The sequence below is a fragment of the Tympanuchus pallidicinctus genome, unplaced genomic scaffold, assembly GCF_026119805.1.
Source record: "Tympanuchus pallidicinctus isolate F22 unplaced genomic scaffold, pur_lepc_1.0 scaffold3, whole genome shotgun sequence".
Lineage (NCBI taxonomy): Eukaryota > Metazoa > Chordata > Aves > Galliformes > Phasianidae > Tympanuchus > Tympanuchus pallidicinctus.
In genome coordinates, this window is record NW_026294747.1 from 65,359,805 (window position 1) to 65,387,786 (window position 27,982).

General features: G+C 47.3%; 1 protein-coding gene across 5 annotated transcripts in view; it reads right to left on the minus strand.

Annotated features, from left to right (window-relative positions):
- PRKAG2 (protein kinase AMP-activated non-catalytic subunit gamma 2) overlaps positions 1-27,982 on the minus strand; it is a 183,138-nt gene that overhangs the window by 61,011 nt on the left and 94,145 nt on the right. The window contains exon 1 of one of the 5 annotated variants that reach the window (XM_052693170.1): positions 25,845-26,348. The exons of the other annotated variants lie outside the window; for them this stretch is intronic. Coding sequence (XP_052549130.1) covers positions 25,845-25,950 — 106 coding nt within the window. The 5' untranslated portion in view covers positions 25,951-26,348. Of the gene's footprint in view, positions 1-25,844; positions 26,349-27,982 lie in introns of those variants that run through there. 5 annotated transcript variants of the gene reach the window in all.

The window sequence follows — 27,982 nt, forward strand, 5'->3', positions numbered from 1 at the left end:
TTGGATCTCACCCACGTCACATGTTGCATAGAAGAGCCTCCAGAAAACACCACTGTAACAGCAGAGCCCACAGCTTTGGCCCAAGATAGCATTTGTTAGTCACACACATACAAAAATAACACTGCTACCACTTGTTTCGTTAGATATGTGCAACTATTTCCTTTAAATAAAGCCCTCATTTTGCACCTACTGGGTGCATTCTGATGGAAACAAGCCTTCCAGCAAGGTATAACAGCAAAGGATAAATGCTGAATGGCCGTTTGTGGACTCCTAAGAGAAGGGTGGCCATCCTCCTGTATCCTTGAGTGAGGCCCACAATTAGCACTGTCACCTGCACACCTTGCCTGACCTGGCAGGATGCAGTTGATGGCTCCAGACAGGACGCTCACAGCCCAGGAGCTCTGCCAAAGCCTCCCTTTCACTTATCAGCTGTGCTATGCTTCGATCTGCCCAGAGCTCTGATCCACCCCTCTCCAGAAAGTAACACTGCCCATGGGCCTGCAGAGCCATCTGCCCACACACTGCACTGAAAAAAGTGGGCTGGGAAGTCCTGCAGAGCTGCTCTCCCCTGTCCAGTGGCCAAAGAAAACAGCTAGAAACCAGCTGTCAAACATCCCATTTGCATTGATGTGTTTAAGGTGAAATTGTTAAAGCTGCTGAAAGTTACGGGCAGTGTCAAACAAAACACTTTGGCAGTGTAATCATCCTGATGGATGAAAAACTGAACATGAGCCAGCAGTACAAGAAAGACAGGGAGCTGTTGGAGAGGATCCAGAGGAGAGCCACGAAGATGATCAGGGGACTGGAGCACCTCCCCTATGAGGACAGGCTGAGGGAGCTGGGCTTGTTCAGCATGGAGAAAAGAAGGCTGCGGGGTGACCTCATGGCAGCCTTTCAGTACCTAAAGGGAGCCTACAAACAGGAGGGGAATCAACTCTTGGAAAGGGGAGATAACAGCAGGACAAGGGAAATGGTTTTAAAAGTTGAGGGAGGGAAGATTTAGGTTGTATGTCAGGGGGAAATTCTTTACAGAGAGAGTGGTGAGGTGCTGGAACAGCTGCCCAGAGAGGCTGTGGATGCCCCGTCCCTGGAGGTGTTCAAGGCCAGGTTGGATGGGGCCCTGGGCAGCCTGGTGTGGTATTGAATGTGGAGGTTGGTGGCCCTGCATGTGGCAGGGGGTTGGAGATTCATGATCCTTGAGGTCCCTTCCAACCCTGGCCATTCTGTGATTCTGTGATTTAAATCCTAGGGATCACACTTCAGTTTTCTCGTGTCCTGTACCTGAGCAAGCAGATAAAGCAGATAACATTGCTGCTACAATAGCTTTCCAGGTTTATATGTAGGGTGTATTCATGTATCACTTAGACTGAAACTTCTCAAGAAAAAAAAAAAAAAGAAAGAAAAAAGGAAAAGGAAAAAACCAGGGGAGTTTCCATTTGCAGCAGCTCCAAGTGACGCTTTTTGTCTGGTTCTTTCCCAGGACAGCACTGGCCTTCCATTTGCATTTCCCAGCTGGCAGCAGCACAGAGAAGCAGGCAGACTCTGGCTGCTGAATTTTAAGTAGCCAGAAGCCGCAGTGGATCTGCGCTGAGCCTGCTGCTCGTTAGGCTGATTCACTCTTCAGACACAATAGCACGTTAATTCTGACACATAAGCAAATTGATGCAAATTATGTGAAATGAAGTTTAATGCCACTTAGTGACGGTAAAACTAGGAAGCTCAAAGCAGGTAAGTGGCTACTGGCTGTTCTCATTCATGTGGTGCTGGTGATATTGACTCCAAATGTTGTACAGCATGCTAGTTAATAGCAAAATAAAAGTGCTCTTAATAGTTAATGTATCCTGAAACATAACTGATAGCGCCCAGGAAGCTTTTCAGTTTCTTTTCTTGATCCAAACCAGATGACTTATGGGTGGCTGCCAACCCATGCAAATAAGCCACGTGCAACAGCTGACCCTTATCAACACCGTGATAACGCCGGAGGAAAGCCTGCACTGCCCTCCCAGCCGGTGTCAGAGCATCACATGGCAGGGATTCACATGGGCACTTGTCCTGTGTGCTGGTCACGGCTGGCTGCTGGGGAAACGATGCCCACAGCAGGGCTGCTTTATTTACTTAATGCACCACCTGGCATTTACACTCTCACAGAGTACCCTGTGTTCAGCATCACAGGCTTTAATGAAATAACTTTGGGTTTTATTTTAGGACGTCGGGCCCGGCTGCTACAGCAAACACCTAGCAGCTCTTTCCACATTTAACTTGGGTATCTCATCCCAGCCTTTCCTTGCTGTTTTGTTTCCAGTTAAGCTATTGTAGAAAGCTGTAACCTACAATTCCTTGGTGCTATTTCAGCAGCCAGCACTGTCTCCTCCATCATGTGGAAGGAGAGGCTATTGCCATCCCAGCTCTGCCCCAGCACTGCCACTATCATCCCAGCTTTGCCCCAGCCCTCTCCACGTAGCTGCTTTCCATGGCAGAGGTCCCAGACTGCAGGGTTACCATCACTGTGCTTGTTTTGTTGCTGGTGGCACGCATTGTGTGCAGCACAACAGGTAGCACAGGCCTTGGCCTGGAGGATTTACGTTTGGGCAGGTGAAGGAAAATTAAAGGAGGAAAGAAGGGAAGGGGAATGCTGAATGTACAGCATGTGAACACAGGTCGGGAAGTAACAGCTTGCTTTTTCTGATGCTTCATTTCATACTACAGGTTTCATACGCAGTCACTCCACTACATGTCAGCTTTCTAAGAGCAGTTGCTTGGGGAAGCACAGAACGGTGCGCGTTGTTGCTTCTGGGAAATGGAAAGAACAGATCCTGGCCTGCAGAGCCCTGCTGAAATCCCACTGGGTGCACAGAACAGCAGCTCTGTGTAACCAAGAGACAGAGGAGCAGTGCACATGAGGACGCAGGGATATCTGCACATACCACTGCACACTGCAGCCCCAGCGCCGTGCTGCAGTGGTGCTCAGCATGAAGGAAGATGCTCAGAATGTGCCATGTGGGGAGGTCTGCAGCAGCAGAGCACACTCTTTAGGACTCAGGTCCTCGGATTTGTGCTCCACTGAATGGCTCCATTTGGGTTACCTTCAGTTGTCTGCTCTCACAGTGTGTGTGGCTCGAGAGCTGTACTGAAGGCATCGGAGTTGCTACTGGGTTGCAGCCTCACAGCACACTTCGCTGGTGTTTGTTTTCTGCAGTGCTTACAGGGGAGCTGGGATGAGAGTGCTGCAGATCCTCAGGACAGCCATTGCTAAGAATAAAGCCAAAAAGTGCCATTTCTTTGCTTCTGAAGTTCATGTTTTTCAAAACCTCTGTTCTTCTCTAATTAAAAGAATAACAAAAGTCTCCCTCACTCCAGCTCCATTCAGAACTCAACAGGAACCTGAGGACGGCTGCAGCCTGTGACGTTCGCCTCTCCCCACTGCACCTGACTCAGGCTTCTGTCTCATCACAGCTCTCATCTTGCTAACCTGGGAATTAATCTCTTTCTGCACATATGGTGCATAGGAGACAGCACAGTGCTCTCAAGCACACCTACCCGAGCGTTCTGGAGAAATGACAAATGACTTTGTGGCACTTGTCTGCTTGAAAATAGATTGCTACTGGCCTGCTTCTCTGCCTTATGCCACTTGGCAGCACAGTTGCCATTGCCTTCATTGGTACCGCAGCTGAGTTTCGGTGCAGAACACAGCACAGCCTGGAGAGTTCCAGCAGCGCACGCTCACAGTTTCCAGAGGACTGGCCAGGTGATTTTCCTCTCCAGGAAATCCTTCCCCTCCTGTGTCACCCAACCCCAGCTTCACCTCAGTTCACTACTACAGCGTGGCTCCAGCACATGACAGCAGTCACATTCCTGTCTTGTTTTACTGCTCAGAGCTGTCACCATGCTGCAAAGCATCCGAAAACACCAGCAGCCAAAAGCACTCAGCGTGTTCAGAGAGTGAGTACATAAGCAGCAAAAAAGAGCAGGGGACACCATAGAAGATCTCCCCCACACAGTGGGGCAATGCGATCTATTTGATATCAACCATTGCTCTTTCCCTCTGCCTTTCCTCCCATCACAAGTGTCCTCATCCCCTTGCAGGTGTCTCCTTCCCTTCTCCCACTGCATTTCCTTCTCTCTAACAAATCTCCAGACTCATCAGTCCCATTCCTGCCCCACCAGCATCAGCTCTGCATGGGCAGCCCCTGTTGCCACTTCAGCCGGCTTCTGTTCGTGTTGGGGTTAATGCTCTACCCCAGGGCAGGGATTTCACAGATTCTCCTTTCCCAGGAGGCCCAAACATGGTTCTTCACAGACAGAGAAGTGAGAAACCCAGAGGAACAGCACATTTTACACTGCAGAACATAGGCAAATCTGGCAGCCATGCAAATCTCACAAAGCAAACACCGTGTTTGGTGCTTTAATTGTATCAGGTCAAAACTCAGTGAGTAAACCTGCAGAGGCCCTTCCCTGAAGTTTGCTGCCGCTGTGACTTCAGGACTGAAGGCTCAGGAATCAAGGATGCATATGAAGGCTACAATATGAATGTCAATATTGTCAATAGATTTCAAGGGGAGAAAGCAGAACAGCTCCAACTGGCTGCTGTGCCAGACAAGAATTGTAGACAGGTCTTTGATACCTGATTTCATTATATCTATGAATATATATATCTATGGGGATAAAAGCTGCATCCTTTACTAAAAGAAGAGAACAGCTTATGGGCAGTGATGGTCTGCTCCGTGGTTTTCTTTAATTTAACGGTCAAGGAAATTGGGTGTATAGAAGACACCTACAACCTTTTATTTAAGGCCTTAAACCCACCTGCACACAGGCAGACATGAAGAGGAGGGAACCATTGGCCTTCTTGCTATTCTGGGCTGCATTCCAAAGAGCATGGCCAGTAGGGTACCTCCCGGATAGGAGGGTGATCCTCCCCTCTGCTCTGCCCTGGTGAGGCCACATCTGGAGCACTTTGTCCAGTTCTGGGCTTCCCAGTTCAAGAAAGACAGAGAACTGCTGGAGAGAGTCCAGCATGGGGATACAAAGATAATGGGGGCTGTGAGCATCTCCCTTACAAGGAAAAGCTGGGAGACCTCAGGCTGTTCAGCTTGGAGAAGAGAAGGCTGAGGGGATCTTATCAATGCTTATAAATATCTAAAGGGTGAGAGTCACATGGATGGGGCCGGGCTCTTTTCAGTGATGCCCAGTGACAGACAAGGGGCAGCAGCCACAAACTCAAAATAGGAAGTTATGTATGAACATGAGGAAAAGCCTCCATTGTGAGGGTGACAGAGCCCTGGAAGCTGTGGAGTCTCTTCCTTCTCTGCAGATATTCAGAACCATCCTGGATGCTCTCCTATGTGACCCACTGCAGGGAACTGCTTTAGGAGATTGGACTCAATGATTCACAGAGGTCTCCTCCAACCCCTACGGTTCTGTGATTCTGTGATCCTGAGGGCAGAACCAGACCTCCTAGAGAAAACAGAAAGTTTTCCTTCAGGGAAGAAAGAAGTTGTGTGCATCCCTGCTGCCCCCCCCAGCCAACACTATAGGGCTCAGGGGATGCACAGACAGCCCTGGGTGCTGGGTATGCAAGCACTGACTCAGATGTCACAGAGCAAAGCCATCACTGCAAAGGCCACAGTGAGCAACTGTCAGACGATAAAAGATTCAGACACTGCTGACCGAGGCTGGTTTTAAGCTAGAAGGGAAAGGCTTTGTATCTGATTACCAACCCACCGCAGCAGTCACTTCCCTCCCCGGCTGCACTATTTTGACCTCGTTTCTGAAAATACACCGTGAGCTGTTCTCTCCTCTTAACAAGTCACTGTTGTGCTGGAAACCGGGTTGTTTTTGGTTGTTACAGCCAGACAATGCTGCAGGCTGCTCCTCGAAGCACAGGCAGCTCAGGACAAGACCAGTTCTATCCTGATCTCTGCATATACCCCATGTAGCCAGGACTCTCTCTCAGAAAGTCACTCATATTGAATATGCATCTGAAAGTGAACTGTGACAAGTTTTCAGGCATGTCTGCAAGAAGCAAGCTGCTCTGTATTACTCCAGTTTCCCAAGCACTGGTGACATGGTGTTTGATGCTGAGATCCAGCTGCTGGTACCCAGTGCAAAACCAGTCATGGTTTGGTTGGAAGGGAACTCAAAGATCATCCAGTTCAAACCCCCTGCTACAGGCAAGGCTGCCAACTACTACCTGAGGCACCAGCTCAAGGCCCAGGGCCCCATCCAGCCTGGCCTTGAGCACCTCCAAGGATGGGGCACCCAAAGTCTCTGGGCAGCAGTGCCAATGCCTCACCACCCTCTCAGTGCAAAATTCCCCCTGATATCCAATCTCCCCTCTTTTAGTTTAAAACTGTTCTCCCTTGTCCTAACATTTTCTACACAAGTAAAAAGTTGGTTTTCCTCCCATTTATAAGCTCTTCTCAAGTACTGGAAAACCACAGCGAAGTCTCCCGGATTCCAGCTTTACCAAAACCAGTTCAGAAGGAGAACTGCTGCCGAGTGCTTCCAGCCCAGAATCAGGGGACATTAGACTAGGAGACACTGTCCTTGCCAAGAGAACTACAGCCTTTGCTTTCCTGCACCTCTGCTTTTACTGACAGCTGATTATGATCCTGACACCTCCGGAAAAATCAATGACACTGCAGAGATGGTGCGAACATCTGATCCTTTACTCCTACCAGACCAGGACTTTACATGTTAGCTGACACACTTCAGGAAGTTCTGCACCATTCTCCTTTCAACACCCCAAGGGAGGACAGAGAGCACAGAACAGTACTTGTGACCCTCCAGGTGCTCCCTTGAGATTTGCAGGCTCTCATCACAACAGGGAGCCACAGCAGTTTACTTGCATCACTCATACCATCACACTGTGGTGGAAGATAGCTGGTATTTAAGCATTCTTCTTGATGCAAAAGAACATAAAGCCCCATCCTGGAGTTCTGCTGTACCTGAACATGACGCAGGTAGGAACAGCTGAGCTGAGCTGGATGTGGGGCACAAGCTGAGCTCTAGCCCAGGCAGCTGATGCCTGGAGCACCACGTGGCTGGCACTGGCCCTGCTGGTGCCTGAGGTATTCACACCGTGTGTGGAGCCAAGTGTAGGATGTCTGACAGCATTTGCCTTTCACTGGCCATCATGATGATGCAAAAGGACTCAGCCTGACGGCGCGGTGTGGGCTGTGCCAGGTTTGCTCACCCCTTGGAACCCTGGAGCTTGGGTGTGAGCAATTTCCTAGCACAGCCTTCAAATATTACAGAGCTAACAGAAGCAAACGTAGCTGTCAGAGGAGCTCTGCTGTCCATGTAACTGTGGCAGCAGCAAGAAGAGAGAGGGGAGTGGATGAGCCAGCACCAACCAGGGGGCAGAGCAGGAGGAATGAGAGGTTGGGAGCTTCATCAAAAAGAGAATTATTTGTCTTGCACTGAGTGCATTGCTTCATCAGGATAAACAAAACTGTAGTGAAATTATAGGGCTCTGACAAAGCTATTGAGTGCGACGGAAAATAACCAGAGCTGAGCAGAGGGCTGGGGCACAGCTGAGTGCAGCAGAAACTAAAAGGGTCGGAACCAGAATGGGGTCAGCCACTATACAGCCAAGATAAACGTGCAGGCTGTGGAGGCCCTCACTGTTGTGCAGTTAGGAAATAGGTCCCTGACAGACAGCATTGAGTCACTTTGTCACTGCGCTGAGCTCTGACCTTGCTTCCCCATGCCCTGTGTCCTCCCCTGCTGCTAGGCTCCCGGCCACCAAGCTCCATCCTGCAGAGTGAGCAACACAAGGACAGAAATCAGTCTGTGCAGGAGCGACAGTGTACTACAAACTGTATTTTAGAACAATTGATCCAGCATGTAAAAAATCCCAAAGGTGACACCCCAATTCCTCTGCTCAAAGCAACAAAAATCATGCTGTTTTCGTTCACATCAGTATATTCTTTTCTGTGTCTTGCTGGAGTTTCGATGACATTTTGCTCTGGCTCTGTTTTCAATCCCGCTGAAGATAAATACATGCCAGCAGCAACAGTTGCTGCAGATCCAGTGTCAGAGTGTGACAGGCATGCGGATGGCTGCTGGAGGTGGGGGACACATGCTGGGGACCTGTGATTCCCGGTCACATGCCAGAATGTGATCCAGTAAAACCTTTCCCTCGATCTCCTTCCTATCCTCTGAGCTGTCAACTTTCCCCCTAGCACCTGGAGCCATGTGGTTTGATTGGCACAGGGGGTTTCTCTTAATTAAATTAAGCCAAGACAGGAGAAATGTAGATTGAAAGCAGGGGAACTATCTGACAGCAGGGTATATGAAGCCGAGAGTGCAGGAAACACCTTTGAATGTTTATTTACAGGCAGTTGCAGCCACTTGGACCCTCCTTTATTCATCTCTGGACTCTCCTGTAAAACTTTCAGGTGGATCCAAAAGCTTTTTAAAATCCAAGATCCCTCTTTGTCATCTGTCAAACCCTCATCCTGATGAACAGAGACCAAATTCAAGGTTAAATCTGGAAAGAATCACCCAAATGCACTGCAGAAGACAAATGTTTTTACACCAGCAGCAGAAATGAGGACCTTCCAGGGAGACAGCTGCTGTTCTATGGGGATTAACCACTGTACAGATCCCTTCCAAGTGGCAGTTTTCTTGTTCTGTGGAGAGTTATTGCCAATACAACCGCCTTAAAGCACCCAGTAATGCATGTTTATACTGCTCTGCCTCTTAAAAGAGCTAATCCATTTGCTCAGAACAACAGGCATTTTTCAAGACCGAAGGAGTTGGTAGTGGAGGATTTCTAAAGCAACACAGAGTCATGACTGGGCACTGAGAAGTTCTTCCTAGATGCATTCTCTGGCCACAGAACTACTTAAAATGTCACTTTAATGCAATAGGGTTATTTATACCTGTGGTGCACTGCGTATCAATTGATCAAATTGCAACTTAAGAAGGGTCTGAAGTGCTTGGAAGCACAGTATGTTTAATTAATAATGTAAAACAAAGCCCAGCAGAGGACAGACCTCAGCAGGATAGTATACGGGGCTCTGCAGAAATGAGCATCCATTAGACTTACCTAAAGCAGCTCCTTCCCCTGAGAACCCAGGTGCAATCTATCCTTTGAGCCACACATTGTCTTTTGGAGTCAACCAGCATTAACATCAATTATGTAAAGCATAACCTGTAATAAGATGTAGGCAAAAATAGCAGCCTACCCATCCTGGCTTATCAAGCTGTGCCTTATGTAGTCTGACTCAGAGGCTGGGTATAAAATATAGTTTGTAACGTGCTCTGATTTGTTCCTGCATGGACTTATTTCTGCCTCTATTCCAGCAGTATGTCTCTAGTGTGTAATGTGGCTAATGGTGGCTTTGTTCTGCTTTTCCTTAAAGGCAAGCAGGTCCAGAGGAGGCCATGAGGATGCTCAGAGGGCTGGAGCACCTCTCCTACGGATACAGGTTGAGAGAGCTGTGGTTGTACAGATTGAAGAAAAAGAGGCTCTGAGGAGACCTGATGGTGGCCTTCCAGCACCCAAAGAGAAAAAAAGGAAAGCTGTGTAGAGACTCTTTATCAGGGAATGTAATTATAGGATAAAGAGTAATTGCTTTAAACTAAAAAGGGGTAGATGTAGATAAATATAAGGAAGAAATTCTTTGTGATGAAGGAGGTGAGGCCCCAGCACTGCTGCCCAGAGAGCTGTGGGTGCCCCAGTCCTGGAGGTGCTCAGGGCCAGGCTGGATGGGGCCCTGGGCAGCTTGAGCAGGTGGAGGTGTCCCTGCCCAGGGCAGGAGGGGAACTGGATGAGCTTTAAGGGTCCCTTCCAACCAAACCATTCTGTGATTCAGAGCTTTCTCACAAATCTGAGCCTCTCTCCACCTACTGTAATTTCATTCCCCTTGGATGTGAAGCAGGCTCTTTCCAGGATCACTGCAGCTCCCCAGTAGCAGCCCAGCCCTCCGCTTCTCGTGCAGGAGCACAGAGCTGCCCTGCTCAGCTCTGCAGCACATAGGTTGAATTGTATTGAAATGCCACAAAACCTTTCTTCCGTACATTGGCATCTGTAAGACATCCCCGTGTCAGAAATGAAGCATTTTTTTCTGAGGCCCAAGCTGTTTCTGTTTCCCCTTCCTGCAGGCCATCCCCAGGGGATTTTCATGGCTGGCCATCATGCAGCCCCAGCTGTGCTGCTGGTGGATGCTGGGCCTGTCCCCACCTCTGTGTGTGGGTCTGGAACTTGCAGACGGGGACTTCTGTAATTTCCAAACTGAGCCACTGCCTTTGTCCAACAGCTCTCTAAAATTTCCCCCTGGGGATGCACACGAGGTCATCTATATGTAAACAAGCCAAAGCTGCCAGAAAGGCCTACATGAGCTGCTCCTGGGCTCCCCGTGTTCTCAGGGTGTTTTACACTCTGATCCAATTTTAACTTAAACAGCAATTCATGCCCTGGCATCCCACAGAGCCCTGCTCCCTGTCTTGTGTGTTGCACAGTGAAGAACAGCAGCAGCATGCCCAAAGCTATGCATGTAGAGTCAAAATAAAGTGAGTATACAGCTAAATTCTGCTCTAAATGCTTGCTTTTTCATTGATGCAACTCAGGTGAAAATTTGGGATTAAGTTAACAAAATTATGTTGTAATTACACAGCTATTGGGAAGGGAAGAAGGGAAAGGGAAATGTTAGAGGAAAAATACCATTTGATGCTTTGCAAGAAGAGAAGTAAATTCAGCTCCTGTAGGATTCTACATGGGAAACAAATGCAATGGCAATCCCAGGCAAATGTGAGTATGGAGACTTCTCTATCTCCATCCTAGGACAGCAAAACTCCCTTTGTGCCTCACAGGACACTGCAGACCCCTTCCCCTGCCAGCCCTGTCAGGCTCATGTGGCAACAGGCCAGCACATACAATGCATGCTCCCTTATGGGCACTTTCATCATTTCCAAATCCAGCACTGAGGCTCCTGCTACAGTAAGAAATAGCCACACTCTTCTGCCCAGGGTCTCTCTGCTGATTGCCACCTTCCACAGCTGGCTCGTTTGCTCCTCACGCTTGGATTTCAGTGTTAATCTCAATAAAAGGCTGTAGTGTCAGTAGGACAGATAATCTGTTTTGTTCCTATGGAAGGGTTTATGCAAAATAAAATATGAATGCTTAGAGCTGATGGAAGTGCTCACTGCTACAAATAGTCAGCATGTTATTCATGTGAGGAAGTGTTCACAGCATTTGAAAAGCCATACACAAAAATTCTAATGTGGTTTTAATATAGTGAAAACATGTTTTCTTTAATAACACACGATGCAGGGTCACTCATTGATAAGTACAATGGCTCACATCACCAGGTGGTGTAAATCTGGTGTATCACTGCTGATGTGTGTACAGCCTCATTGGTTCAGAGCAGCCAAGACCACAAAACTCAGCAGCACTCTGTTACCACTGAAAGCATCATTTCTTGAATACTTGGTGGAATCATAGAGTAATAGAATGGCTTGGGTTGGAAGTGACCTCAAAGATCATCTAGTTCCAGCCCCTCACCATGGGCAGGGCTCCAATCCCTAGAACAAACACTGGATCAGGCTGTTCACATTGCATTACTACTCGTGCTACCAACACCTTACTGGAAATGTCAGCACACCTTTGATTTTGGGCTCTAAGCTGTGTCCTGCCTCTTGCTTTGCAGAATCTGCATCAGTAAAATAACGCCCATGAGCTCCTGCACAGCTCCTCCTGCCATGAAATACCTGCAGCAGATGATGTTTACAGAATCGATCCCAGAAAGAATCAGTTCTCCCTTGAGATGATGTGGAAGAGCAAACAGCAGATTTCTGATTTTCTGAAAACCTCACAGTGCATCAACCAAAACGTTACATTCAGTCTCAAATGAGTGAATCTTTAAATCATCATCCTCTATTAATGTACATCAGATAGTGACAGTTTAGATAAATTAAATTTGGGAAGATTGGAGGTAATTCCCAATACGGTGACGTTCTTGAAAAAGGAGATTCTTCATCTAGATTTAGTGCTCACCCAGCACAGCCCTGCTAGACTCCTGCACAACAGGGAGCTCTTATTCCATGAGTTTTGCCAGTTAGGTGAACAGAGAGCTTAAGGGAAGAACCCTGTTAGCACCTGCATCCAAATCCATACCATTAATTGATAGACATATCTCAAGGCTGACCTCCATCAACCTTACTGAGGATTCCCCAAACCACTGAAAATTGTTGTGGCATCTTTGCAAGGCTTTAGGAAATTGGCTGCAAACACCTGAAGGTGAATGCTTTTATCTAATTTAATCAAGATCACTCAGCAAGCTCTGGTCAAAGAACAAAACCTTCAGTCTTCATTTCCCCTCTCTCACTGTAAGCAGTACACAGTAAGGCCCAGACCAGACAGGGGAATCCTAACAATCTGAAACCAAGAGCACATCTGTAGCACAACCAAGAGAGTTGAGACCACAGCCACCGAGCCTGCCAGCACCTTGGGGAGGTTAGGCAGGTTTGAAGGCTCCCTGCCCCAGTGGTACCTGATTTAACTCAATTAAAGCCTACTCTGTACACCTGCTAGGCAGCTGTGTGCAATTACAGTGTTGGAGGCAGGCACACTGACACAATCCACCTGTTTTTTTCTGCGTGGCCACCCAAGTGAATTGAAATGTGCTGCTCTCTTCTCTGCGTTCAGCAATATCTGTCCTCACAGTGAAATCAGAGATTATTCCACGTGTCTGGCTGCTTTTCCCAAACATGTAACTCAATGTCATATTCAAAGGGATGCAGTTCCCACCAGAATCCCATTGCCTGAATTTCTCTGCTCTTGCTCACCTCTTTCCCTGCTGACACCGACGAAAACCAGTACAGAGAAGCAGGCTTTCACAGTCTGCTTCTTCTCGGCGTTAAGCAAGACTGTTTACCTGTTTCCCAAACACAAGCCTGCTGGTTTTCCCCTTTGCTTCTGTGGCCTCAGAAACAGAAAGAGCTTTAAAGTGGGAAAACTCCCCACAAAATTAACGTGGGAGAAACCACTGCAGAACCAGAGCCAGCTTTTGTGCCCTGGTGTTTGGACTCCAAGTTGCCCCTTTAACTGTGAAATACTCAAAAAACTGTGGGCTCATCTCTCCAGGATGGGCTGGACATGAAATCACAAGGGGTAGGTGAGCTTTTGCTGAAATTTCCTTCCTAGACAAATGTCCTTGTTGGCTGGCTGAGTAGGGATGGTCTCTATGACTTAGCATCCAAAAGAGGATAAACAAGGGTGTGAGCTCATCGTGGTGTTAGCAATCATTCCCATTTGAAGGGAACCCTCGTTGTTTTTCTGCCTTATCTTTCTCAACAACCCTAATGACAGCATTCTTCCACTCTGCTGCTCAAAAACTCCTCTTGATATAAAAAGGATGCCATATTAATAGCTATTACCAATGAGCTTTTAAGAGCAAGGAGGAGAGCTGGCTGAAGTTCTGCCTGGCCTCCATGAAGTGGTCCAGGTACTCCTCCTGGCCTCATGGGGGGCAGCAGCCTCTGAGTGCCCCAGCAGCATCTCAAAGGCTTCAGATTCCTCACAGAGTCTGTTTGTGGGATGTGGTTATTCACTGCTTGGGAAGATATCGAGCTCTCCAGTCCTTCCATATAGCCTCAGACAAGGCGTTACCTAAAGTTAGCCCTATGAAGCCCACAGCACAACATGTCTGGGTGAGCAACTAGAACATCCAGATCATAGGGACATAAAATATCCCACGTTGGAAAGGACTCACAAAGAACACTGAGTCTGAAATTGGCAGGCTTGGAGTCATGGCCACTTCCTTGGGGAGCCTGTTCCAGATGCTTCAGTCATTTCAAAATGATGGCATATCTCTCCTCTGAAACAATCTAGGATGAACAGCTCAAGATGGGTCACGGTGTGAGGTGTATTGCAAAGCTGAACCCAAATAGCCTTGTTGGGAGATAAAAATAATCCAAATGAAATACATGAATCTCCTGATATTCTGTTTGATGCTGTGGAAGTCATTGTTTGAAACACAGCCCTTTTCAGAGCAGATAAAGCCAAGATGATTACTTATAAAAGAAGATGCTTATGAAGCAAGTAGTAAATTAAAAAATAAAAGGAACTCATTACCAAAGTATCACCGCAAGTAACTGAGCCACTGTTCAGCAGGAAGTCAGCCTTTGTCCCTCTACCTGTCATGAAACTATTTAAATTGGAGTAAAATATGCAAAACCCTCTGCAAATGCAGGTGGCCACGTGAAGTGTGTGCTGATGGGAGTCGTGTGGGTGGGGATAACTGAGCACAAAATGCTGCCTGTGGGTATGCAAACTGAAAACTGACACATGGCTGCGAGTGTCCCAGGGCAAACCAGCCCCTGGGTTACGTGTCTGTAAACCAAGCAGAAGCCGTGCCTTGTCCCTTGTGCATCTTAGCAGGGCAGGTGAACCATACGATGCAAATGTGCGCAACAAAAGTAGATCAGCAATGCTGATGTAAGTAGAAGCATTTGTTCCATATAAACCACACTGTCCAGCATGAGCCAGCCTGCAGTCACCATCCTCTCCACTTCAGCAGAGAAACGCAGTTTGAAATAGCAGGTCTTGGGGTGAGCTTTTGGCAAGGAAATTTCACTTCTACTTCAATACTGACTCTTTAGAATGCTACAGTAAAATCTCCAAATTGAAATACTTAGGCAAAAGTTGTTCTGGGTAAGTAATGCTAAGAACGTTACAGGCACATCCAATTAATCTTCTTTAATCAGGGCTTTTTTTTTAATTCCTGCTACAGTGTCCCAGAACATCCCCTTGTTACCCTCTCACTCTATGGAAAAAATGACCTTTTTGTGCTCCTTGTCCTTGCTGGTAGAATCATAAGATAAAGTCAAAGAATCATAGAATCATTAAGGTTGGAAAAGACCACAAAGATCACCAAGTCCAACCAGCAACCAACCCATCCTCACCATGCCCACTGACCACGTCTCACAGTGCCACATCTGGAACACCTCCAGGAACGGTGACTGCACCACCTCCCTGGGCAGCCTGTGCCACTGCATTAACACTTCAGAAGAAGAAATTCTTCCTAATATCCGCTCTGAACCTCCGCTGATGCAACTCGAGGCCATTCCCTTTTGTCCTACCACTGGTACCTGGGAGCACCTCAACACAACCTCCTTTCAGGCAGTTGTAGAGAGCAGTGAGGTGTCCCCGAGCCTCCTTTTCTCCAAACTGAACCACCCCAGTTCCCTCAGCCTCTTTCCATAAGACTTGCGCTTGCTGGCAGCAGCTTACTTCACTACCACTGCGAGCCCAAATTCACCAGAGTTGATTTCTTCCCTGTGAATGGGTGCAGAAAGAAAATAAGAAGCAGCAAACCTCCTGACTTCAGCAGAAGCCCTGCAGGGGCTGAGCAGCCATCCCCCCCATTACAGCCCCAGTGCAAGCAGAGCTGCTCCCAGCCACAGAGCAGCCTCAAGGCATCTCAGAGCCTTGCCAGAAACTTCTTCATGTGAACAGGAGTCAGCTGGGGTGAAACGCAATCCAGCAGAGCAGCAAAGACAGCCCCAGTTTGCATCTGCTACAGTAATTCCTCTTCTTGTAACAACTCATTTTCCTGCACAGCCTCTCACAGCAGCTTTTAAAACCACGTCAAGCCTATGCAGAAGGTTTCTTTTGTCAAGCCTATGCAGAAGGTTCAAAAGAGGTCTTAGGAGACTGAGGGCATGAAGGGAAGCAGGGAAGCATCCAATCATTTCCCTGCAAATAATACATTTTAATATAATTCAGCTATTTCATTCTCAAATCCTTCAGAACTCCAGAGCACACACAGAGCTGGGACCCGTTCCTGCATCAGCGCGTTGCTGCGTTTCTCATCTCATCTTTCTGGTTAACAGGAAGGCATTTCCTTGGTGTCTTTGAGAAGGATATTACTGCAAAGAACATAATCAGCTTCCCCTGCATCTTCTTGTCCTTTTGCTGGTACATAATGGAACAAATCCAGGATTTCCATGAGTTCCCATTTCTTATGTGCCAGCCAGCTTCCTGTTCTTGCCTCCCCCTGTGTGCTCCTCAGACCCTAACACTCAGGGGGTTAAGCTCTTGTGTCTTAGATCCCTCTCTTCCAGCTGCCAACTCAGCCTAGAAGAACTCTGGAACCTCAGAGCATGCAGGGCTCAGCTGGGGTAGGTTTGTGCTGGGTGAGCAGCCTGAATTTTAGAAGTGTTCTCTTCCCACAGGCATGAAGATGTGGGTGCCACCCAGGGCTGTGAGTAAATTCAGGATCAGGTGCTGCAGAACTTGTCCTGCTCATCACTTCTAACCTCACTTGTATCTGCTCTGCACATCACATCTCCCTACTGCATCATCAGCCTTTTGCTTTCTCTCCTTGCACCTTGACAACTCTAGTCAGAATATGGGGAGATCAGAGTGAAGGAGGGCTTTGACAGAGAACACAGAGGCTGTACATTCTCACAGAAGAATAACTGGGCAGCAGATTGCCAACTAGGGAGTTAATAACAATTTAGGATATTTGAGCAGGGTGGGGATCACAAAGCAAGGCTCCCCTTGCAGTCACGTGGAATTGATTGATAACAGAAACAAAACTCGACTCATTTGCACATACAAGAGTTCTTTTCCTCAGCTGGAGGAATGCAAATGCTATGCAGCCATTACATTGTCTCACACAGTTTGGCTGATTATCACACCTCTAATTCCAGTTCACACACTCCACATGGCACTTTCTTATTATGGATGTGCTGCTGACATGTGCAAAGGCTGATTAGATAGTGAGACAAAAGCCAAGGAAATAATAAGGACACAACTCCGCTTTTTAGAGATTGACTTTACCGTGGGCACTTGTGTGCGCAGCTGAACTTGTCTTCAGAGCTTGATCTCTGCCCTTTCTGAGCAAAAATGTTTCAGCTACTGAGTGAAATCTTCCAGATAGATACAACACATCACAGTACTTCCCAGGTTTATCATTCTTCCATCTGCCAGATAGCCAACTATTCCTCACTATCTTTATTACAGCCCTTACAAAGCTGCCTTCCTAATCGTATCAGTGGGATGAGCAATGCTTTTGCCTTTATATGCTTATCTCACCCTGCACATGTACTCATTCTTTGTAGTCAGATCAGGAAAAACTACCCCGTGAAGACCAAGCACACAGTTTTTCAAGTGAGCAGCCACCTGGGTGGCCAAGAGAAGTCTTCTGGGTATGTGCCACAGTGGACTGCCTACATAGGATGGGCCTTGTCCTGCTCAGTTGTGGGCTCTGCCCAAAGGAACCTTCATAACACAGAGGTCCAGAAAGACTGCAGGCCATGCACTGCAATGGGTAACCATGGGTTTCTGTAGGATCAGCCTCAAAGAGGAATCCACAGAACTACAAAAGATGTAGAAAAGGCTGACAAGGTATATGAAAGTATGGGGTTACTTTTCAGATTAGGAAAGATGAGTGGAGGAATCAGGATTGGGATAAAGATGGCAGACAGGGAAGCATCGGAGGAAAATGGCATATGGGAGGCTCATAACAAAGGAAAGGGAATATTCCTGACTCGTCACGTTCTTCAACTGCAGAACATTATACATATTAAAGTTTGGTTTTGAAAAGCAATTGCACATGGTCGTGGAAGAAAAACTCATCAGGGCTACAAAACACCAGCTCTAGCTCAGGACCTGAGCCACAGAGTGCAGGAGGCTGGGAAAGTGTGTCAAGAAAGCACCTCATATTCCTGTCCTGCTCTCATACTCCTCCATGTATTTGTCTTACAAAAAGAGACACCCCCCCTGCCCACAAATCCATAGTAAACACAAAAATGGGGGAGGCTCAGGATGCTGTTTTCAGAAGCATGAAGGGTCAAGTCCAAACCTATGTGGCCTGTTTATTGCAAGGTATTGCAACACCAGAGATGGGATCTAACCTGCTGGATGCCTGACTCTTACCAGGAAAGAAGGTGAAGAAACAAGCTCAAATCGCACTGCTTGCAGTGCTGTGCAGACGTATCCTCTCTGCAGAACATGCCTGGGAAGCAAGGAGAATCAGAAACCCCAGTACTGGGCAGCTGGGAGGCCAGAGCTATTGGCATTAGATGCTAGCTGACTTAAAGTTTGCTCCTGTAGAGTTATCCTGCGCAGCATGGCTGCCATAGAGAGGCTCTCATGTCCCTGTTGCCTCCCAGGGCTGTCACAGCACCGCAAAGCCACCCCAGCAGATCTTCAGCAGCAAGGGGACTCCAGCTACCCTCCATCCCTGCATGGGGAATAAGCCTCCAATGCTGTGATTTCTTGTGTCCAGTTTTCCTCTTGCTCAGGGGGACTTTCCCTTCCATGTACACAGCCTCACAGGTCTCAGCTTTCAGCCAAGACCCATCCTCAGCTCCCTCCAATGGAGAGGCAACCCGTGAGCTCCCAGGCAGTGCAGTAATTAAATTTTAATGAGCTGCTCACTGGGTTCTTTGCAGCAGGCTTTTATTTCAGCTGGCAGCTCGCACCTGTAACCCAGGCATTTCTCTGCCGTCTCCTCAGTCAGGAATGGTTTTGTCATTCTTGAGCATGACAGGGTTTCTGCGTTAGCCTCCATGTCTCAAGCTTAGTCTTACTGCTGGGATTTCTTGCTGGGAGTTTGGTGCTTTGCTTTGTGCTTTTTACAGAAGCTTCCAGTGCTTATTTGGGGGAAAATCTGTAATGATTTACACTGCGGTCCTGTTTTACAACCCTTCGGTTTTGGGTTCACCCGGATTCCATGCAGCCTCCAGGCACTAATTTTCACACTGCTGCTGCCAGGAAGGATCTCCATAAAGCTTTAAAGAAGGATCTGGCTGATAGAAGGGAAAATCTGGTATCCTTTTAGGAAGGAAGGAAACAAGCCCAAATCTGACAGCTAACCTCAGTTCATGTTCCTTGGAGACTTGGACAGCTTGGGATGCACAGGTCCTTGAGGCAATGTGTGCACTGACCAGGATCCATTTGCTCTCACCTCCTTCAGCCGGACAAGGGGGATGCTCTGGGGATGCTCACTGTCCCCAGACAGTGGTGATAACAGGCACAGGGCAGCCTGTGAGCTTCACATTGCCAGTAAAATCAATAAATAATTTTACTCTGTTCTAAAGAATTACATTTCGATTTTCACACCTCTGTGCCTTCTGTTTGGGAATGCAATGAGTTTCTACTCACTTCACAGTGCCATTTCTTCATAGCCCCAAAACTGATTAAGAAGAGCACCCAGTGAAGAGGTGTAGAATAGGGTAGAAATCCCCAGATGATGTAAAAGCAGTGAACGTCCAAAATATGTCATAATAAATAATCTGACCTTTTTCCTTGCAATATGCATCAAGATTGAAGAGAACTGAGGACTGAGATTAGTACCCTCTCTCACCAGCATCCCTTTGCACAGGTGTTCCCTTGAGATGCTCTGTGCTACCATAGCAGACTGCTTATCTCAGTGCTAGGTGAAGATGAAGATGATAACAAACGCAATAAAAAATATGAAATAAAAACAGTGCTCACAGAACAGAGGGTAGGGGCAGCCCACAGATATCATGTATCAGCCATGCTGACAAACCATCAGCCCAAACGGCTCATTAAAACAATCTGGCCTCTTATCAGGAGCAAACTCTCTCTGTCTGACAGCGCTGAACACCATGCTGGCTGCAGCCACCTCTGACAGCTCAGCTGAGTGCCACACACACTGGGTGGGATTTGTGAGCTGAGTAGATGCTGTTCTTCTCTCACCAAAGGCATTTTCAGTTGGTTCTGCGGCCCTTTGAGTGTGGAACAGGTCCCAAAACTCAGCTCCCACCAACTTCAACATGAAACAGCAGCCACTTCGGTTACTCGGAAGACGAGATCTTTCATCCCCCTAAGCAGCACCCCTGTGTGCTTAGTGGCAATGGCAAACAATTCCCTCTGATAAAAATGCAACGCATGCCCTCTGCTAATGTCTCAAACTCTCTGACACTGTGGAACGATAGATTATTTATAAGTAGTTTCAAATGCTCCATCCTTGCATTAATCGTTGGCTGTGCAGCTTCTGATATCACTGTCCCTTCTGACTTCCTTTGGTTTTCTCTACTGGAGACCAAAGCTATCTATTTTTAGTGTCATGGCAGGTTATGTGAGGAGCTGCTGTAGTGACAGGTTGCTAATACAGATGCAGTCCTGTTGTGGTTCCTCCAACTGATCAGTGGGGATGTCACCCCACGGGGCACTGCTCAGCTCGGGACTGCCTTAAGGATGTCCTGGACTCAACAGGCCATGCTTCATTTGTATCAACCATCCAGAAGGTAGCTTTTAATACTAGGTGCCATCTGCTTGAAACACAATCATAGAATCATAGAATCATCGTAGAATTGCTTGGGTTGGAAGGGACCTCATGGGTTATCAAGTTCCAACCCCCTGCCACAGGCAGGGCCACCAACCTCCAGATCTTGTACTAGAGCAGGCTGCCCAGGGCCCCATCCAACCTGACCTTGAACACCTCCAGGGATGGAGCATCCACAGCCTCTCTGGGCAGCTGTTCCAGCACCTCATCACTCTCTCTGTGAAGAACAGATCTCACTCCTCACTGAATCCCTGACACATGGATAGAACAGACCTATGGGGCCCCTCCTCTAAGCTCCCCCTCCAAGCAGGCCTGTTACCAACTAGGAGTGAGTCAGCCATGGCTTCCTTGAGCTGATGCTACTATTGCAGCAAGAATCTTTCCTCTGCAAAGCTTTCATCTGCTTCATTTCTCCAGTTGTTGCATGCTCATTTCTCCATTGTATGAAATCCTTCAGTTGGTTTCTTGTCCTATTCTTTCTTGTTCAACATCTCTAATACACTATGCAGTAATTTTGAACAGAGTTTATATTTTGTGTAGGATAAATAAAACTATACAAAAGCACTGAAACGGAACTGAACTATGCAACTAACCAGAAATCTACTCCTATAGACTATAGACTAGGGACATCATTCACTGCAGATGTCTCTTAGCTCCTCACCAGTTTGCATATACGTCCACTGATGTTCTCTGAAGGGAAACCCACTCCAGCTGCTCTCTGCTCTGAAATGTGTCCTCTTACTCCAACTGGATGCCAGAGGACAGACATCTCTTGAGGTTTGAATGCTGCTGGAGTTCAAGAAGCATTTGGACAACACTCTCAGACATAGGGTTTGAGTTTTGGGTGCTCCTGCTTGGAGCCAGGAGCTGATCTTGGTGGTCCTTATTGTTCCCTTCCAACTTGGGATATTCTATGGTTCTATGATTCATTACATCTTCCTCCCACTGCCTGTGATGCTCTAAGCCACAACTGCGTGATGCCAGCAGAAAGCAGCAGAGACCTCACATGTCCTCCACTCCTCCCAGCAACATCACCATCCTTGTCCCGGGAGTCCCTTATGCTTCATGATGGATCTTGTATGGACTGAAATAAAGCCACAGGGCCAGACGGGCAGCGTCTGTTGAACAATCCAGCTACTGTAGTTCTGAGCGTTTCAAAAGGCCCCTTGTTCCCCTGCTGAGAACACAGCCTGGGGAAACAGCTGTTTTCCGATGCCTGGAACAAACTCTGAAGAATCAACAGGATGTTGTTAATTAATATCAGCTAATCCTATCATCTCTCTTCAAGTTAAGTCACCCTAACTTTATCCAAGGAGGAGCAGAGAAAGGACAAGCTAAGAAGGGAACTCCTCAGTGCCAGTGTGCTGGGCTGAGTTCCCGAGCCAAGCACGGCTGCGTGACCTTTCCAGCCCAGCCAATTCCTGCCAGCTGCACAAAGATTGCTCCTGGAGCAGTGTCTTGCTCTCAAGACCTAAGCCTTCACCTTTCAGCATGAATCTGACATGACATGAAATGACAATAAAACAGCTCCAACAATTTTGTGGTGTTAAATCACACCTCTCAGTGCATCTCTGAGTCCTTGAACTGCTTTTAGGTTGGACAAGAATAAAGTTGAAAGTGGAAAACAGCCAAATCCCAGCAATTCCAGGGACCTGCTGATCCCATAAGCCCAGCAAACAAACTGCCTTAACAGCATCTTTTAAATTGCACTCCTGCAACTGCAATTGCAGCAGAAGTCAGTCCAGGATAACAGCTTCTCGTGTAGTTATTCTTCTGAGAGTCAGAGCCATGAATAGCAAAGTAAAAGTAGGCAGAGGCAAAAGAGCACCATAGTTCTCCCAATGGAGGCAGAAAGGATGAGAGTGCAGTTTTGATCATGTGTGGAAATCAGTAACTGCTGTGGATTCTCCTTCTGTGGAGATATTCAAGATCTGTCCGGACGCCAACCTGTGCAAACTACAGCAGGGAATCTGCTGCAGTGGGGGCTGGACTTGATCTCTTGAGGTCCTCTCCAAGCCCTGCAATTCTGTGATTCTGTGATTTGGGGATATAAATAGAGCTCCTGCCCCATTTGGCATGCAGACACTTCAGGCTGCATTTGCTAAGCTGTGACATCATACACGCAAGTTCTATTTGCATTATTTTCTTTTCTCATAAAAATAAGATAAATTATTATATTGCAAGGTAATTAAGATGGTTTTCCAGACATCTACCTATAGATATCATCTGCTTTCAACAAGGGTTAATGTTGCATCTGCTCTCACTCACAGTCAGTACCAGGCTCCCTTCTTTCTCAATTTCTCCTCTTCCACCTCAGTGAATCTCCTTTCCTCTCACACTTGCATTCTGCAGTTCTACGCAGCATTAATCCCAACCTTTGCTGTTAATTTCTCTCCTTCAGAGAGAATGATGCCATTTGAATTGCAGCAGAATTAAAATATACTTAAGACAGGAAAGAAACAAAGTATGTATGGATCTGTGTGTGGGAGACAAAGCCCTGCACCAATAAGGACCACAGCCACAGATACTCCCAAAACAGGAGCTCTCTGCCAAAACCAGCTACAGATTTTAAGCCAGGCTGCCCAAAGGGAGCTTGGCTCCGCTGGTCTTGCAAACACAAATGCTTCAGAATGAGTATTTACAGAAAGCAGCAGCACAGAGACTGTAGGGGGGCAGAAATTGGTATTAAAAATAAGGTCTCAGGCATTTCACCACACTTTGTCACTGCTTTTCTTCTTCCTGACAATCAACCACAGAAATTTCACAGCTTCCACATCCTGGAGCTCTCTGCAGTACAAGATTAATCGGCACTGATCAGCCAGGGCTGCACATTATCTAAAATCCCTGTCAGCTCAACAGAGCACGAAAACCAGGAGAGAAAATCATTAACAAAGCAAAGCAGTCTCAGTTTCTCATGCCTGATGGTTTTAGCTGCTTCTAAAGAGAAGCACGATTTTAGGTTTTTATGCCGTTCTTTTACAGCACTGCTGAGTGGCCGAGGAAATGGGCCCAAGCTGCACCAAGGGTGGTTCGGATTGGATATTGGGAAGAATTTCTTCATGGAGAGGGTGGGCAGACATTGGAATGGGCTGCCCAGGGAGGTGGTGGAGTCTCCATCGGTGGAGGTATTTGAAAGATGCATGGATGTGGCACTAGGGACCACGGTTTAGTGATGGGATCAGATAGGTCAGGTTCATGACTGGACTTGGTGATCTTGATGGCCTTTTCCAACCTAAATGATTCTGTGATTTCGGACCTAGAGGAGAAGACATTTCCACATGGGCTGAGCCTCAGAGCTGCTTTAAAGTTGTTCCAAACCACAGCAACTTGGGGATGCGTTCCAGCCCTTCTCACTGAGACAGACAGAGCGGGGTAGCAGGGATGCACATTTGCACTTGTACGTATGGGGCCTGAGACTGATTTCAGCAAGTTAACACTTAATTTAGCTCTAATTTGGACCCAAATACCTGTCCAGCACACATGATAGGGAAGGAGCCCTGTGCCTCAAGCCTTGGCACAGGCTCAGCGGGCCTCATCTCCATCTTCTACAATGCAAATCTACACATCTTGAGAGAGGCAAGGCGCAGGCTGAGCAGCTCCTGGGCAGCTCACTGAGGCCAAAAGCATCCAAAAGGAGTTTGAGGCACAACACCAGTGCATGTAGCAGCTCTGGCCTCACTGCAGCTACCTGTGAGGCGAAGGGGTTTCCGTGATGGACACAAGGAAGAAATGCTTTCAACACTGCACCTTTTGCATGTGTTATTCAATCTGTTGTGGAATGGATGGTGTCCTTTAAAGGGCAGAGCAATGAGCCTCACTGGGGTCAGAAAACTCTCCCCTTCAGAAATGCCAGGGAGCCTATCCATTACAGCACACCGCCCTGCAGCAGCCAACAGCCATCCTGCCCTACAGACAACAGTGGGGAGGAGGAAATTCTGCTGGGTCTGCTACAGTCCCCTGAAAAGCTGCTCAGAAAGCATTCTGCAAGGTGTAATAGCAGCAAGCTACATATTAAAACTAGTAAATAACACAAAGCTTTTCTTTGTGACATTTCCCTGCAAATAATTAAGGCCATTTGAGGTAAAAAACATTTGTAAGTGTTAACCTGGTTCCCAAAAAGGAGTCCAGACCCTGTGGGGTTTCCATTTGCTAACATGGGGGGCAGAGCTGACCAGGCCTCACTGTACAAGAGCAGTGAGGATGAGTAGTGCAAATGGTGTGCAGTGAACATTATGCCTTCCACCTATTTTTTTAAAGCTGTCACAGACATTGCAGTTTCACACAGACAGCATTCTTGGGACAGGATGGACTATTGTCTATGGAGGAGGAGAAGCAACAGGTTTTGACTGCAGGAAGCAGACCTGCAGCTGTGACCATTGCTCCTTGCAGGGAATCCTTTTGCAGATGGCTATTCCTATCCCAGTGGTGAAACACGAGAAGAAGGGAAGCTCAAGGTGCCAACAGAAACCCTCAAGTTGCTTTAGGTCAACACAGAGCAAGACACAGCATACCTTAGATTTAAAAATTTAGTTGCTCAAAACAGGAGAAAAAGAGAAGCATTTAGTAGGACATCTTACATACATCACGGTTAGCCATTACATAAATCACAAAACATCAAATGATAGAAAAACCAGCTCTCTGGGTGGGCAGCCACTCCAACCATCAATACTATCTCCTAGTCACTACAGCTGTATGCACCTCTCTGCACCACCCATACGGTCCAGCACAACTCACACTGGTTGCTGGATTTAGTGTAGTGACTCCAGAGTGACTCAGGAGCCTTGCAGACTTGCTGAATGAGTCTGTCTCTCTAATCTTTGCCTGGTGCTGCTGACACTGTAACTCATTTTTAAACCTCTTGGTCACAGGGCAGAAACTTTCAGCGGAACTCATGGTCTTCGGGGAACCACAGCGCCGTGAATCAGCTACCATTAATCAATATAGGAAATACATTGAACATCACCATTTCTCCACTGCCCTTTACTAATCCAGATCCTGTTGTGTCCCAGCAAAAGTATGATGTTCCCCAGCTCAGCCCCTGCACTGCAGTTACCTCTCCGTGCCCAGGAAAAGTTTTTGATTCATGGAAGTGCATCTCAAACACAACTACACAGCAGACGGTGATATCAGAAAGATATGTTTTTAAACAAGAAACTTATTTATAAGTTATTTAAAATAAGATAAACTTATTTTAAACAAGTAACTTAGATTGATATGCATTTCTTTTTTACTTAAAATCCATCTTGGAATGTACAGTGTTGGCCCTAACTCAGCAGTTAGTCACTGTTTTCCAGTGAAAAGCACATTATTCACAGTCTCTTTTGAATGGATTTTGTAAGGTTTGCTGTAAAGCTGTAGTATTGCTCTTTTCCTATAAGTAATTTCTGTGTGTTAGAAGTGTCAGCTCAGACGTCCACCCCTGGTGCAAAATAACATGCATATAACCCCCTGCAACAGCTGCACAGTTCAGTCAGTGGAATTAGGAACCACAAAATTGTTGCTCAATTACCCAATACCCCCACACAGAAGGACCAACATCCCCACATCCTGATGGGAAGCATTGCTTATCCCTACCTAAGAGGCCATGAGGGTCAGACCAGCGTCTCTCCACATTTTTGTACTGCTCCTTCCTCTTCTTGCTCCCCCTGAAGCTCCCGAAACGCTTCATGAGCTGCAGCATACAGCCGTGCAGCAGCAGCTGTCGGTCATGCCCCGTCGCAAAAAGAAATCACAGCTGTAATCCAAAGGAGGCACAAGGGGCAGAAACGTGTCACCTGCACCCACACAGAACGGGCAAGAAGATAAAACTCCAGGAGGACCGTGCAGTCAGGAAAAGAGGGCAGCTTGCTGGAAATTCAGCCCCCAGGCACTTGGTTGTGGTCTTGGTAGGGAGAGGGTCCCCAGCAGGATGCCCAACCTGGCAGGTTTGTAATTCCGGCGTGCAGGAAGCAGCTGTGAGTAGTGGGATGGGATCAAAGTCAGCCCACTGCTGTCAGAAACCTCAGGGAGTGGAACATTTCCCAGCAGATCCACTCATGCAGAAAGAGTCAGTGAGTGCCCGGTAAGCTCCCCTGTTTAAAAACCACTAACCGTGCAGAGGCACCACGAGCCCTCTTGAAGGGGATAGTCATGTGCAGCGCAGCATGATGACTCTTTAAAAGGCTGTAAAAGGAAACCACCCCTGTACAGACAATTCCTGGCACCAGGCGACCTGGGCACGCTCGCACCGTGCCATGACATCACCCAACTATTTTGATTCATGAGCGCGAGGTCTTCGCAGGGACAGCGTGGCCCTGCTGCCTATTGATGAGCTCAGACGTGCCCAGCCCTCCGCAGCAAATGACGAATGGCGGAATGGGAACAAGCGTCTGCCAATTCATAACAAGAACTGAAACTGTTTCCAAAGCTACAGGCTGGACTTTCTCCAGCGACAAGCCCTCCTTGTGCTGTGCATATCTGTATGCTTGGCATAGGTTGCCCTATTCAAATTTGCAAAGCAAAAAAGCTCCTGAGACAGCCGGCACAAATGTGCAGCACAAATCTGCTTCGTGGCCTTTCCAATGAGACAAGCACTCCTTGGGCTGTTGTTCTTCCCTACAGGCAGATGTGTATTATGGTAAGCTTTGTGCCTACTTGTATTGTGCTGGTTTTTAGGGAAGGGATGAGCAGTGTGGGCTAGAGCTTGGGCAGGTGGGAGGGGATGCGGGCATTACCCAATTCATAATCCAACTACCAGAGCCAGCCTTGCAAACAGTTATCACAGAATCATAGAATATCTTGAGTTGGAAGGGATCCATAAGGATCACTGAGTCCAAAACCTGGCACCACCCAAAAATCAGATCATGGTAAAAGTTGTGTTAAATAGAAAGCTTTATCTCAAAGTCTCAGTGCCAGCCTTTCCTCCAGCCGTCACTGGAACCTGACGCTCAGATCTTTCAAAAATCAAATCCTACACTTCCAACCTAGACTAATAGAGTCTTATCTTTTTAATATCTAGGAAGAATTAAAGGCCTTACCACATTTTATTTCTCCAAAGAAACACACTTTTCTCTTTGTGCCCATGATTGCTCATGGGTCTTAATATCCTTAGAAAGATAAAGTGGCCAGGAATAGCAGGGAAAAAGACTTTCATCAATGCAGATTGCTTGCAAGCTGTGGTCTCTCAGAGATATTGTTGCCACTGAGGAATCAACACAGGGGCATCCCGGGGACTTCAGGGACCCAGAGGGACACTAAAGGTGCCAGCAAGTCCCTCAGCCACCAGGGATTCCCTCCATCTCCCCTGCGGAGAACATGGAAGAAGCCAGTACAGATGGCGCCTTTGTCCTTTCACCTACCGCACAAAAGAACAGATGAAATTATCAACAAGTCAATCATCTTGTTTGTAAGGCTCTCTTTGATATCCACGTGAAGGATCACAATAATCATTTTAAGGCTTTTCCCAGTCTTTCCCTTCCTGACTTGTCCTCCTATTTGAGCACCGTCTCTGTGGCTCTGGCCACGTGTTTCAGCTCTGCATGTGAAGATCCCCATTCTTCTCAACAGTTCTTTGCATAAAACAACCCATCACCTCAGTGCTTTAAGGAAGCCCTTTCTGCAGCTCCTCCCTTGGGGCTCACTGTTCACCCACTGCAGAGGGGAAGCATGGGGAGCAATGAGAAGTGTTTAGGGACTGGGGAAAGAATGACTCACTGTTACCTAAATATATATAT